The sequence below is a fragment of the Pristiophorus japonicus genome, chromosome 1 (genome assembly GCF_044704955.1).
Source record: "Pristiophorus japonicus isolate sPriJap1 chromosome 1, sPriJap1.hap1, whole genome shotgun sequence".
Classification (NCBI taxonomy): Eukaryota; Metazoa; Chordata; class Chondrichthyes; family Pristiophoridae; genus Pristiophorus; species Pristiophorus japonicus.
Window position 1 is genome coordinate 516,766,096 of NC_091977.1, and position 12,053 is coordinate 516,778,148.

Genomic DNA, 12,053 nt, shown 5'->3' on the forward strand with positions numbered 1-12,053 from the left:
GGCATTGGGGTGCAGTAGCCTAGTGGTTATGTTACTGGGCTAGTAATCCAGAGACCTGGGGGGGCGAAATCGCCCCGCGCGCTGTTTGGAGGCGGTAACCTTCCGGAGCCGAGACATTTAGCGCCCGGCGCGGATGTTCCATTCCCAGCGTGGAATTCGTCCCTTCCGCCCTTCAATGGAGGCGGAGCGCTATTGGAGCCCAGCGCCCCGCCGGCGCTATGCGGATCTCTGCTTCGTCGCCGTGTGTGCACCAGCCCAGGGCGCAAATCGCGGGGCGCGTGCTAACGACACACCGTCTCCACCCCCCAAAACCTCCGGGGCAATTTTCCCGGAGGCGCTACTGACTCCTTCCCCCAGGCAATAACCTCGTTGCACCCCAATAGCCCCCCCCCCCCCCGCCCGGCAGCGCTAATGGGGCTATAATAAAGGGAAATTTCGCCACCCTGGACATTCCGGAAACATGAGTTCAAATCCACCACGGCAACTGAGAAATTTAAATTCAGCTAATTAAATCAAAACTCTGGAATAAAAAGCTAGTATTAATAAGGGTGACTATGAATTGTCGTAAAACCCACTAATGTCCTTAGGGAAGGAAATCTGCCACCAGACCCACAGCTATATGGTTGACTCTTAACTAGCCATTTCAACAACTAAGGAATTAGTCGTACCAAACTGCTACTGTGGAAGTTCCTTCACCACACACCATGCAGCAGCTCATCACCACCTTAAGGGCAATTAGTGATGGGCAATAAATGTTGGCCTTGCCAGCGATGCCCACATCCCATGAGCACATTTTTAAAAAGACATCTCTCCAATATTCCCTCTCGAGTGCTGAGAACACCTGGCACCTCTGTGTGACAATACAGTGGTAACTTGCCATGTGGGGAAATCACAAGCCAAACTCACACCCTCGCACTCTTGGCAAGCGCTCCTCGAGTTTATTTTTATTCATTCATGATATGTGGGCATCGCTGGCAAGGCCAGCATTAATTGTCCATCCCTAATTGCCCTTGAGTGGCTTGCTAGGCCATTTCAGAGGACAGATAAAAATCAATCTCATTGCTGTGGGTCAGGAGTCACATGTAGGCCAGACCAGGTAAGGGCAGCAGATTTCCTTCCCTAAAGGACACCAGTGAACCAGTTGGGTTTTTACAACAATCCGGTAGTTTCACAGTCACCATTACTGGCACTAGCTTTTTATTCCAGATTTATTTAATAACCAAATTTAAATTCCCCAGCTGCCATGGTGGGATTTGAACTCTTGTCTCTATTTCATTAGTCCAGGCCTCAGGATTACTCATCCAGTAACATTACCACTATGCTACCGTACACGCAGGTGCTGGTTGATCCTATAAGTTTGTTAAGAAACAGCAGAAAGCCTGTGTTCTCTCCTCAGTAAAAATGATGAAGCTACGAAAAGGAAAAAACAGGAAGTAATTCTCTGCTCTATTTTCTCTTCTTCTTAGGCAGTCCCTCGGAGTCAAGGATGACTTGCTTCCACACTAATACGAGTTCTCAGGTGATTGATGAGTCCAATGCGGGACCTACAGTCTCTGTCACAGGTGGGGCAGATGGTGGTTGGAGGGACGGGTGGGTAGGGTGTTTGGGTTGTTGTATGCTCCTTCCGCTGTTTACACTTGGCTTCCGCGTGCTCCCGGCGAAGAGGCTCGAGGTGTCCGTCGCATGGTCTATGCCAGGTTAGCTAGTCACCATTACTGCACCAGTAAGGGTGCTACAACTGGGCCCTGGATTAGAAATGGGAAATTTGTCTGAACTGCTGCTCCTCATCACGATGCAACCAAGCTTACTCCTAAGTGTGTATTGTAGAAGCCAGCTGCGGACAGGATCGGGCCGGATTATAATGCTCCGCACAGTTGGTTTAACATACACAAATGACAGCCACTTTAGCAAGGCACCGGACTGCAACTATCTCCTCTGAAATCATAGCCCAGTAACAGAGTTAACAGTTTCTTGGGAGAGGTGGGGAGTGGAGACAAGTGAATAGAAAATAATAATTCTGAGTCTGAGTGGGCTAAAAAAAATTTAAATTGTTTATTTGTTGCCCTGGGATCCAAACTAAAGTCTATAAAAATATTCACTGTTCCATGGGAGTTAAGAAGAGTGTTGAGATCTTGGGGGCGGGAGGGTGGAGGGAGGATGGAAGCAGGAGCGGGGAGGGAGGGTGGAAGGGCGAGGGAGGAGGGAAGGGAGGGAGGATGGATGGGGGCGGGAGGGGGGGAGGGAAGGTGGAGGGAGGAGGGAGGGGAGAGAGGAGGGTGGATGGGGGCGGGAGAAGGGAAGGGAGGGGTGAGGGAGGGTGGAGGGAGGAGGGGGAGAGGGAGGATGGAGGGGAAGAGGGTGGATGGGGGCGGGGGGAGGGAGGAGGGAGGAGTGTGTGAGAGAAGGAGGGTGGATGAGGCCGGGAGGGAGGGTGGAGGGTGGGCAGGGAGGGTGGAGGGGAGGGCAGGGAGGATGGAGGGGATGGAGGGGAGGGAGAGAGGGTGGATGGGGCAGAAGGGGGAGGGAGGGTGGAGGGAGGAGGGAGGGGATGTTTCTGAATGAGGGAGTCATGCACGGACTGTGGGAGGGGCAGGCTTGATGGGCCAAATGGTCTTTTCCCGATCCCAGATTTATGTCACATATCAACCATTAGTCATCATTTAGTTATTTTTTTATTGAATCAGCATTTACCTGCAGTATGTTACAGCACGTTTGTCCATGGTTGTTCTTCACCTTGTCGCCAAGATGTTGCACTACAATGCACTTTTTCACAACAAAATCCTCTCTAACAGAAATTATAAATCAAATTATAAAGAACGTTCCATTTTAAAAAATACAATAAAAATGTCATATATTCTACAGATAGCAGGACTGCCTTTTTATGCCATAAGAAATAGCACATTTTGAGGGGATTTGAACATATTATTTTGATATTTGTGGCACTCCGCAGCTTTTGCTATAGTTCCACCATTGCCACTCTCTCGACTGGCTGTGGGTTCAATGTTGCAACTGCTGCCCTGCTCTGTTGCTTTCCCCAGTCGCTTCCCTTCGACTTGTAGATTTTGTTTCCTCCTGATTTCTCTCCCACTCTGATCCTCTCCAAGTCTGTCAGACTCCTCCCACAGAACAACTGAATGAGCTGCCAAGGATTCTGAGAGCATTGTTCATTTAAATTGGAAACTGTAAAATAAAAATATCCTGTCGCACAAACTGATCAGGACAAAAGAGCCAACATAACTCATAGTAAGGTCCAGGAACTAGTGTAGTAGAAAGTAATGGGCAGGAGGAGACATAATAAAATAATACATGGTCATAAGAACATAAGAACTAAAGAAATAGGAACAGGAGTAGGCCATTTGGCCCCTCGAGCCTGCTCCGCCATTCAATAAGATCATGGCTGATCTGATCTTGACCTCAACTCCACTTCCCTGCCCGCTCCCCAAAACGCTTAACTCCCTTATCATTCACGAAGTTGACAGAGGGTAATGTGCAGGAGCATGCAGGTACTGCAGTGAGAGAGTAATGTGTAAGGTATTAAAGGGAACAGATGGGGGTAGATATAGAGATAAACTATTTCTGCTGGTTGGGGAGATGAGGACTAGGGCGGATAGTCTAAAAGTTAGAGCCAGACCTTTCAGGAGTGAAATTAGGAAACACTTCTACACACAAAGGGCTAGATTTTCCCAACAAGATTTGTGGGCGAATTGACCTCAAGCGCGCTGACTTTGCGCGCTGGAAACGGCGCTGGCAAAAACCCGGCCCATCCTGGCCGCTGCGTGCAGTCCCCGGAGTCCTGGCGTGGCGTCGATGTTGAAGTGGGGGGGCAGAGCCAAACACCCGCACCGAAAACACTGCCGGCACCTTCGCGCATGCACCGTGGTGCCGGCCCCGACGTGCGCACATGCGCAATAAACAGAAATAGAAAGAAAACTTGGCTCCAGCAGCTGCAACTTCCCTCCCCTATCCCAGGCCGAATCCCAGGCCCGCTGCCTTTCCTGGGCAGACTTTAAAGATAAGGTAGGATTTACTTCTTTTTTTATTGTATTTTATTGGTTTGAGCTTTTCTTTAATGTTTGCTGCTTGTATGTTGAGGTCCTCTCCAGTTCCCTTCCCTCCCCTATCCCTGTCCTAATGTCTGTTGAATGTGAGCTGCTTTTTCTTAACTGCCTGCAAGGTTTTTCAGAGCTGGCCACATACGCTGATCTAAGTGGATCCGGAGTACTTTTTTGCTGGCCAAAGTGGCATAAATGGCCAAAAGTGTCTGGGAACGTCCCCCTTTTGAAAAAAAAAACTGACCTAAAGAAAATCGTACCTAACTGACTTACTCTGGAGCAAATTTTAGGAGGAAAATGGCATTTTCTAACTTACGCCAGAAAAAACAACTTACTCCAAAAAAATTGATGCAAGTCATGGCCAAAATTGGGCCCCTAGGGTGGTAGAAGTTTGGAACTCCCTTCCACAAATGGCAATTGATGCTAGATCAATTGTTAATTTTAAATCTGAGATTGATAGATTTTGTTAACCAGTGGTATTAAGGGATATGGTCCAAAGTTGGGTATATGGAGTTAGGTCGCAGATCAGCCATGATCTCACTGAATGACAGAACAGGCTCAAGGGGTTAAATGGCCTACTCCTGCTCCTATGTTCCTATGTTCCTAAGAATAATGCAAAGTAACTAGAATCAGAGAGTAAGGAGCAATGGTCGACATGACTCGGAGTACCTGCAATATATGGGAACGAGAGTGAGAGTATTGTGCAAGAGCCAGTATGATGCAGAGAAATGTAAGGAATTTGGCATAAAACAAAGTTAATTCCAGTCACAAGGGCAACCTGTGTATTTTAACTGTGCAATGAAATCTATGCTTACTGTTTCTCACACAATATCTTCATCTAACAATGTGTAATAAAACTTACTCAATCAATGCTCAGAATTAAGTATTTCACATTGCTGTAATAAAAATAAATAAAGTAGAGTGAAATTTTTGGGAAGTAGCCTTAGCTGAAAGTAATCCTGTAATTTATAGAATAAAGAATTAGGATTGTACGTTAGAATTTGGTTGACATACATACCAAACATATAAAACGGAATACTGCACTAAAAATTCTTCAACTCAATGGACTGGATTTTCCGGTACTTTGCACTCCGGGTTTCACCCCGGAGCGGCGTGAAAGGCGGCGGTGAGGTCTACAGCGTTCCATCACGATCCTCCAGGTGCGATACCAGCGTGAGTTTTGAGTCCTGCCCGACCCGTCCGCCCGCAATGACCGTCTGGGAAATCAGAGTAGTCCAGCGATCCCAGCGGCGGAGAGGAGGGTAATGGACTCCAAAAGTAAGTTCGATTGTTTTTTGTTGTAATTTTTTGTGCGATTTGTACTGTGGTGGCATGGGCAATGATTTAGGAAAGTTTTTTGTGGTTTTTTTTAAGTTGCCCCCCCCCCCCAGGCCTCTCTCGGAGCGCTCCTTGTTTAGCTCGGGAGTTTCCCATCTTTGCGCCACGAGAGGTGTACAACGCCTCGCTTAGTGCTGAGCCCCCTGACGCACGGCCTAGATGCCCAAACTTAACAACTAAAGTGCAAACTATTCCCCGCCGCTAACTTTCCCGCCCCGCCGCCATTATCGCCCCGAAAACAGAAAAACCGCAAATCCAGCTCCGTGTTTATTCCATTTAGGGAGAACTGTTTAACTCCATGGCTCACGTTCGAGGGTCTCTTACACACATGAAATGAATGTGGTATTCAATAATGTGCGATAAGGTGCCACACAAAAGGTTACTGCAGAAGATAAAGGTATGCGGAGTCAGAGGAAATGTATTAGCATGGATCGAGAATTGGCTGGCTAACAGAAAGCAGAGAGTCGGGATAAATGGGTTATTTTCGGGTTGGAAATCGGTGGTTAGTGGTGTGCCACAGGGATTGGTGCTGGGACCACAACTGTTTACAATATACATAGATGACCTGGAAGAGGGGACAGAGTGTAGGGTAACAAAATTTGCAGATGACACAAAGATTAGTGGGAAAGCGGGTTCTGTAGAGGACACAGAGAGGCTGCAAAGAGATTTAGATAGGTTAAGCGAATGGGCTAAGGTTTGGCAGATGGAATACAATGTTGGAAAATGTGAGGTCATCCACCTTGGAAAAAAAAAACAGTAAAAGGGAATATTATTTGAATGGGGAGAAATTACAACATGCTGCGGTGCAGAGGGACCTGGGGGTCCTTGTGCATGAATCCCAAAAAGTTAGTTTGCAGGTGCAGCAGGTAATCAGGAAGGCGAATGGAATGTTGGCCTTCATTGCGAGAGGGATGGAGTACAAAAGCAGGGAGGTCCTGCTGCAACTGTACAGGGTACTGGTGAGGCCGCACCTGGAGTACTGCGTGCAGTTTTGGTGACCTTACTTAAGGAAGGATATACTAGCCTTGGAGAGGGTACAGAGACGATTCACTAGGCTGATTCCGGAGATGAGAGGGTTACTTTATGATGATAGATTGAGTAAACTGGGTCTTTACTTGTTGGTGTTCAGAAGGATGAGGGGTGATCTTATAGAAACATTTAAAATAATGAAAGGGATAGACAAGATAGAGGCAGAGAAATTGTTTTCACTGGTCAGGGAGACTAGAACTAGGGGGCACAGCCTCAAAATACAGGGGAGCCAATTTAAAACTGAGTTGAGAAGGAATTTCTTCTCCCAGAGAGTTGTGAATCTGTGGAATTCTCTGCCCAAGGAAGCAGTTGAGGTGAGCTCATTGAATGTATTCAAATCACAGATAGATAGATTTTTAACCAATAAGGGAATTAAGGGTTACGGGGAGCGGGCGGGTAAGTGGAGCTGAGTCCACGGCCAGATCAGCCATGATCTTGTTGAATGGCGGAGCAGGCTCGAGGGCTAGATGGCCTACTCCTCTTCCTAATTCTTATGTTATGTACTTATGTTCTTATGTCCTTTGCAATATCCTCTATTGATCAGCTGCAATTCAGCATGAACTGAACAGTGGGTTTTACTGAGCACTGTCTCCCTCACAAGGTAACACTCAAAAAGGTGCTCATAGCAAAAAGCTCACTTGTCTTTGCACTTCTCCAAAGCGTCGTCTGCGATCTGCTTTAGGTTTACCAGCTTTTCTCCTCTGTAAAAACCATCTGAGTGGCAGAAAAATAGAAGTGTGAAGTAACATGACTTTTCCAGCACAGGTCGGCAAAGCTTTCTGGCACTTACAGCTACAGCCACTTACTAGAATAAGATTCAGACGATTAGAGAGAGCACAGTCAGTCACAATTGAATCACAAAGAGGAATGACAGATTCCTTACCTGCAGTAACCAGTAATATACATTGGGAGTCTAATATTCTTTCACACAGAGATTCAGCTGAGAAACCTGCAAACTAAACAAGAAACACATAAAACAGCTGTAATGACGTGTGCTGTTTAATCAGCACAGCGGACAAAGGCTTTTGGTGAGTGCCCTACCCATGGTGGCCAATGGGAATAAATAGTGTGGTTTAGCCCAAGTCTTAGTTCCCATCAAACCTTGAAGGAACTCGAGTTATAAGGGCCTGAAATTGGTCTTACCACACAGGGAATATGTTAAATGAGAATCAATTTATTTGTCCCCTCAATGCACAACTTTTTGTGGCATTTCCACAAGGTCAGAGGCGTTCCACTTAACGCACAACTGAAGAGCCAATCAGAACACCCCAGCAGTAATGCTAAGTCACTTGTCAAGCTGCTAACCCTGCACTTCACGAGCTGAAAGCTACAACACTTGACTAATGCCATTGGGTATTATATGCACCACACAGCAGCAAATCCCCAATTGATGTCAGAAAATAGTTCTTCACACAAAAGATGATTAATAAGAAAAACTTAAAATACCCTTCATGATCTCAGGATGTCACAAACAGGAGCGGTGTTTGCCTGCGAGGGCCCCTTGCAAAAGCTTGGTTTGGGACCTCTGCATTTTACTAGACACTGATACTAAATACTATCTGTTGTGTTCCTAACACAGATGAGACTGCACACAGGGAGGTTAAAGTAACAGTGACCTCAGTCTTTAATAAGACACTCCAGAGTGAGGAACAGGCCTTAGGGGCTGGCTTATATACAGTGCTCCCAAGGGATGCTGGGATTCCTTGGGACTTCAGGGGATGCGCTCCCTGGTGGCGGAACATGGGAGTGCATGCTTTACAGATACACAACATCACTCCCCCACAAAGTCAAAGTGAAAACTATTTACAAGGTGAGGCGGTCGGGAGTCTTTCTTTCCCTGGTACAAATGTCTGTTCTGGTGTGTTTGCTGTGCCCTCGCTGGGCTGGCATGTTGTTGGCCCTGCAGGGCTGCTGGGTGAGCCTGGCCTTGCTTGGCTGTTGGGCGTGATGGGTTTGATTTCCTGGTCCGGGGTGGTGTGATCCTTTGGATGTGTGTTGTGGGCTCGAAAAAGGTGGTGTCTGCTGTGGGTTGCTCAGGGCAGTCTGTGAACCGCAGCCTCGTTTGGTCCAGGTGTTTTCTGCAAATTTGTCCATTGTCTAGTTTGACTACAAACACCCTATTCCCTTCTTTAGCTATCATCGTGCCCGCGATCCACCATGTCCATAGTTTAGCACATACACAGGGTCATTCAGATCAATTTCCCGTGACACAATGGCGCGACCATCGTTTACATTTTGTTGCTGCCGCCTGCTCTCTACCTGATCATGCAGCTTGGGGTGAACCAGCGAGAGTCGGGTTTTAAATGTCCTTTTCATGAGTAGCTCAGCCGGGGGCACCCCTGTGAGCGAGTGGGGTCTCGTGCAATAGCTGAGCAGTACTCGGGACAGGCGGGTTTGGAATGAGCCTTCTGTAACTCGTTTGAGGCTCTGTTTGATGGTTTGTACTGCCCGCTCTGCCTGTTCATTGGAGGCTGGTTTAAACGGGGCCGAGGTGACATGTTTGATCCCATTGCGGGTCATCAATTCTTTAAATTCGGCACTGGTGAAACATGGCCTGTTGTCACTGACCAGTATGTCAGGCAGGCCGTGGGTGGCAAACATGGCCCTCAGGCTTTCAATGGTGGCGGTGGCGGTGCTTCCCGACATTATTTCACATTCAATCCATTTTGAAAAAGCATCACCACCACCAGGAACATTTTAACGAGAAACGGGCCCACATAGTCGACATGGATCCTCGACCATGGTCTGGAGGGCCAGGACCTCAAACTTAGTGGTGTCTCTCGGGACGCATTGCTCAACTGAGCACATACGCTGCATTGCCGTACACAGGACTCTAAGTCAGAGTCGATACCGAGCCACCACATGTGGGATCTGGCTATCGCTTTCATCATTACTATACCCGGGTGTGTGCTGTGGAGATCCGAGATGAACGTCTCCCTACCCTTTTTTGGGTAGCACTATGCGGTTACCCCACAACAGGCAGTCTGCCTGAATGGACAGCTTGTCCTTTCGCCGCTGGAACGGCTTGATTAGCTCTTGCATTTCAACGGGGAGGCTGGCCCAGCTCCCATGCAGTACGCAGTTTTTTACTAGGGACAGCAGAGGATCTTGGCTGGTCCAAGTCCTAATTTGGCAGGCCGTGACAGGTGATTTATCATTTTCAAATGCTTCCATGACTATCAACAAGTCTGCGGGCTGCGCCACCATCAACAAGTTTGCAGGCTGCGCCATTTCCACCCCCGTGGTGGGCAATGGTAGCCGACTGAGAGTATCCGTACAGTTCTCGGTGCCTGGCCTGTGGCGGATGGTATAGTTATACGCTGATAGTGCAAGTGCCCACCTTTGTATGCGGGCTGAGGCATTAGTATTTATCCCCTTGTTTTCAGCGAACAGTGATATGAGGGGCTTGTGGCCGGTTTTCAGCTCAAATTTGAGGCCAAACAGGTACTGATGCCTTTTCTTTACCCCGAGCACACACGCTAATACCTCTTTCTCAATCATACTGTAGGCCCTCTCGGCCTTAGACAAGCTCCTGGAAGCATAGGCGACAGGTTGCAACTTTCCCGCAACGTTAGCTTGTTGTAATACACACCCAACTCCGTACGACGACGCATCACATGCTCGTACGGTCTTTTATACGGGTTATACAATACAAGCAGCTTGTTGGAGCATAAAATGCTTCTGGCTTTCTCAAAAGCAATTACTTGATTTTTTACCCCATACCCAGTTCTCACCTTTGCGCAATAACACATGTAGGGGCTCTAAAAGGGTGCTTAACCCCGGTAGGAAGTTACCAAAATAGTTGAGGAGTCCCAAGAACGACCACAGCTCCGTGACGTTCTGTGACCTGGGCGTGTTCCTGATAGCCTCTGTCTTGGCGTCTGTGGGCCGAATGCCGTCCGCCGTGATCTTTCTCCCCAAAAACTCCACTTCTGTTGCCATGAAGATGCATTTCAACCTCTTCAGCCGCAGCCCTACGCGATCCAGTTGCTGGAGGACCTCCTGCAGGATTTGTAGATGCTCGGCAGTGTCCCAACCCGTGACCAATATGTCTTCCTGAAAAACCACCGTGGGTGGTACCGACTTGAGTAGGCTCTCCATGTTTCTCTGGAAGATCGCTGCAGCCGACCGAATTCCAAACGGGCATCTGTTGTAGATGAACAGTCCCTTGTGCGTGTTGATGCAGGTGAGGCCCTTCGAAGACTCCTCCAGCTCCTGCGTCATGTAGGCCGAAGTCAGGTCGAGCTTGGTGAACGTCTTGCCTCCTGCTAGCGTCGCAAATAGGTCATCTGCCTTAGGTAGCGGCTATTGGTCTTGAAGCGAGAAACGATTAATAGTTACTTTATAATCGCCGCAAATCCTGACCGTGCCATCACTTTTGAGTACTGGAACAATCGGGCTGGCCCACTCACTGAATTCCACTGGGGAGATGATTCCCTCACGTTGCAGCCTGTCCAGCTCGATTTCCACTCTCCCCCTCATCATATGAGGTACCGCTCGCGCCTTGTGGTGAATGGGTCGTGCCTCTGGGACCAAGTGGATCCACACCTTCGCCCCGGAAAAGTTTCCAATGCCTGGCTCAAAAAGGGAAGGAAATTTGTTCAGAACCTGGGTATATGAGGCCTCATCGACATGTGATAGCGCTCGGATGTCATCCCAGTTCCAGCGGATTTTGCCCAGCCAGTTCCTTCCAAGCAGTGTGGGGCCATCGCCCGGGACAATCCAGAGTGGCAGCTCGTGCACCATGCCCTCGTAGGTGACCTTGACCATGGAGCTGCCCAGGACAGTGATAAGCTCTTTAGTGTACGTTCTCAGTTTCGTATGGATGGGGCGCAGGGCTGGTCTGAATGCCTTGTTGCACCACAGTCTCTCAAACATCTTTTTACTCATAATGGATTGGCTAGCGCCAGTGTCCACTTCCATGGCTACGGGTAAGCCATTCAATTTTGCGTTTAGCATTATAAGTGGACATTTCGTCGAAACTGTGTGCATCCCATGTACTTCAGCATCTGCCTCCTCTCTCTGTGGCTCAAAATTGCTTTGATCCACCATGGACCGATCTTCCTCTGCCATGTGGTGGTTAGCAGGTTTTGGAGAGCTTGCAGCTCATCTGCAAGCTCGTTGGAGGTGCCCCATTGTTCCACAGCTCTTGCAAACATACCCTTTGAAGCGACATGAATAGGCTGAATGGAAGCCTCCACAATGCTAACAAGGTATGAATTGCCTTGCATTCATCCTTTGTTGTGGACTCTGAGTCATCTGAGGCGCTGGTAGTTGCAGACTCGTGGGTTCTGCCCTGTACATTTCTGCTCGCAAGCACAGTTCCAGTTAATTTATGAACATTGTTAACACTTGTGTGCTGAGAGATTTGTTTGGTGTTATCACTGGTGGACATAAACGCCTGTGCTATCGCAATGGTCTTGCTGAGGGTCGGTGTCTCTACAGTCAAAAGTTCTCGTAGGATGGTCTCGTGGCCAATGCCCAGTACAAAAAAGTCTCTGAGCATTTGCTCCAGGTAGCCATCAAACTCACATTGTCCTGCAAGTCGCCTTAGCTCGGCGACGTAGCTCGCCACTGCCTGACCTTCAGATCGCTGGTATGTAAAGAACCAATACCTCACCATCAGCACGTTCT

General features: G+C 48.3%; 1 protein-coding gene across 3 annotated transcripts in view; it reads right to left on the reverse strand.

Moving 5' to 3' along the window:
* The window catches only part of acss2l (acyl-CoA synthetase short chain family member 2 like), a 138,926-nt gene that overhangs the window by 59,086 nt on the left and 67,787 nt on the right, over nt 1-12,053 (reverse strand). For all 3 annotated transcript variants that reach the window (XM_070895999.1, XM_070896017.1, XM_070896007.1), the window contains 3 exons: nt 7,303-7,375; nt 7,058-7,133; nt 2,692-2,785 (listed from right to left, as the gene is read on the reverse strand). In XM_070895999.1, coding sequence (XP_070752100.1) covers nt 2,692-2,785; nt 7,058-7,133; nt 7,303-7,375 — 243 coding nt within the window. The remainder of the gene's footprint in view (nt 1-2,691; nt 2,786-7,057; nt 7,134-7,302; nt 7,376-12,053) is intronic.